The sequence below is a fragment of the Frankliniella occidentalis genome, unplaced genomic scaffold, assembly GCF_000697945.3.
Source record: "Frankliniella occidentalis isolate FOCC.00 unplaced genomic scaffold, Focc_3.1 Scaffold11, whole genome shotgun sequence".
Lineage (NCBI taxonomy): Eukaryota > Metazoa > Arthropoda > Insecta > Thysanoptera > Thripidae > Frankliniella > Frankliniella occidentalis.
In genome coordinates this window covers 1,494,660-1,497,280 of record NW_026267141.1, presented here as the reverse complement: position 1 = coordinate 1,497,280, position 2,621 = coordinate 1,494,660, and the positions used below count along the sequence as shown (strand labels likewise).

At 44.1% G+C, this 2,621-nt stretch overlaps 1 protein-coding gene across 2 annotated transcripts in view; it reads left to right on the top strand.

Moving 5' to 3' along the window:
- Window positions 1-659: 659 nt before the first annotated feature.
- Window positions 660-2,621, top strand: part of LOC113207348 (serine/threonine-protein kinase SIK3) — a 72,228-nt gene continuing 70,266 nt past the window's right edge. For both annotated transcript variants that reach the window (XM_026423874.2, XM_026423872.2), the window contains exon 1: window positions 660-897. In XM_026423874.2, coding sequence (XP_026279659.1) covers window positions 742-897 — 156 coding nt within the window. In that variant the 5' untranslated portion in view covers window positions 660-741. The remainder of the gene's footprint in view (window positions 898-2,621) is intronic.

The window sequence follows — 2,621 nt, the reverse complement described above, 5'->3', positions numbered from 1 at the left end:
CGCACATTCAAGTCTGATGCTATTTCGTAACCGTACAGAGCTAACAAACTGCTCGCAACTTCCAGTAGTGTCTGACTGTCTGAGGAACACGAACGCGATACGTTCAAAGGAGCCGCGCCTCGCTCTGGGCAGGGCTTCTCGCTGCCAACATTGGCACGACGAACACACTGCGCCGCACAGCTGTTCAGTTCTCACAAGCGATTATTAGCAAATAGACTGCAGTTCGCAGAGATCATCGAGTTTCCCGCCTAAAATAAGGCAATTTTAGTGGAAAAATTTCCATTTTGATGCACTTTACTCTCGCAGAATATGGTTGCCCAGATACTGCTGGCACTGCTAGAACCTGCTTCGCGCCAGACGTGGTACCAACCCATTTTGTGCAAACTCCTCTGTTTCCGCGGGTTAAATAACATTTTCCGCGGGACTTGGAGCTGCGCCTTATGTGTTACTAAGCTATTACAACACCAATATCGAAATTACTTCAACGTTTTCCTCTTTGCTAGGCTGGGCTACGCCCCGACAGTATAGCGCGTTGACGTTGGCAGATGTGGAGAGCAGCGCGACCTGTTTCTGCTTTGTTTTTGTTTTTGTGTCAGCCGTGTTTCCCCCCTCGTCCCGCTCCCGCCCCTGCCCCGTCTCCGACCCCCAGCCTGCCCCAGCCGTTAGGCCCCTCCCCGGATCAGTTGTTGAGTACACACCAGTAGGCCCGGGACGTCGATGGGGCCCAGGTAGCAGCCAAACATGGCTTCAGCGCGGGGGAAGCCTGTCTCGCCGGGAAATCCTAACTTTACGGTCGACCGTCTGGTGCGCGTAGGATATTACGAACTGGAGAAGACGATCGGCAAAGGGAATTTCGCTGTCGTGAAGCTCGCCACCCATGTCGTGACCAAGACACAGGTGAGTACGTCAAGTTGGAGCGGGCCTGCAAGGTCGACGGGCAGGCGAGGGCGAGACGGGGCGAGTTTGTAGCGCAACGTCGCGTACGGCAGAGCGAGTGATTCGCTGCGATTTCAAAATGTTTATCTTGGATGGTGGCCGAAGACGGGGTGTCGCGCTGGGGGCTACGTCTGGTGTGTGGTGGTGTCCGGCTGGTGAAGCGGTGATGACAACTGTACACGCGTGGTAATTGCCACTGGTGATAATGGTGTGTTGTTGTTGTGCGCATCCTCTGCCAACATAACCAGTTTGTGTTTGGTTTTGAGGTTATGTCGTCTGCGAGATCTGTGTCTTCGATTTCGTCTGCTGCGCTGGCCTGTGCATTTCCTCGAGTTTTGTTGAGAATCGCCTGGATTCAACAGTAGATAATCGAGTTGATTATTTTCTTTTGGCATTGACAACTCGGAACTTCCCTCTCGTGATAAATGTGTGTAGTGTCTGCTGGATCATACACTTCTGTTTGTTTACAATACTTGATTTTATTGTGTTGTAAATGTTGTGTACCTTTTACATGAAGACCTTTCCGTTAACATCATGCTGATTTTACACAATGAGCAGATTTTTGGTCGTTTATCTTTCATTTTCAGTACATTTTTGAATATTACTTGCTAAAATTTAGCAACTTTTCCACCCTCTTTTCCAGTGTGTTTCAAGTATATGGAGCAAGGATAGTTTATTTTTCGGGGCTTACAGAGATTAACATGTTTAACAGTTAACTTTTTTACTGTTATAAAGTTGTGCTTTACACCTTTCTAGTTAAATGAACTGGTTGATCACTGTACTGAGTCATGTTGTTCATAAACTCATGTTCGTTCCGTTCTTCTAGAGATAAGGCAACTTCTTATGCAAGCAGTGTGCTGTCTACCTTCATGGAAAATGTCCCCAGTAGAATTATATACTGTTTATACTTTGAACCAAAATTTATGAAGTGGGACTCTTCCATTACATGCCGCTACATTTGTTTGCTAGTACACAAGACAGCACCCCTTTAGTCAGTCAGCTGCCCAGACTCGGAAAGTTTTATGGATATGTGCGATATAAGGGCAACATTTACTGACGTCCCATCGCAAAGGTTAACTGTTCAGATAAGGTGATAAGACACTCACACTAAGTAAGCACTGTAATTAAAATGATTCCTTGAGAGGCAACAGTTCATTTATTTAGTTCCTTAAGTTTTTGTGATTTGGTCATCTGTGTTGACAGAAGGGTTTTGTCTTACCGGGTAAAGTAGTTAAAGAGCTCTCTTTTGTGTCCAAAACAAATTTATTATATTTGTCTTTCTTAAGGTTTCTTGTAAAAATTTCAAAAAGGGTGAAAAGCAAAACATTTTTATTATCAATGTATTTTAAAGGCTTTCGCCTTACAATTAAACAACCTAAATACTGTTTCAAATAGAAACCCACTGCTGGAACCCTAGAGGCGCTGCAATGATCATTATTTAAGATGTCATTCTGATGTACTGTACAGTGTGAATCTTAACAAGTGCAACAAGTCGAGATTGACCCAGTAAAAAAAACTAACAAAAGGGATTATATGTTTGCTACTGCCTTTGACATGTGTAAACTGAAAGCCCAGAAAATAAAAATAGTTTCACTAGTGAAAATAACTCTAAAAGGTAAACTTGCTTGACGTGATGTGTACTTGTAAAACATGAAAGTATCCAAAGATACGTATATTTTTTTAAA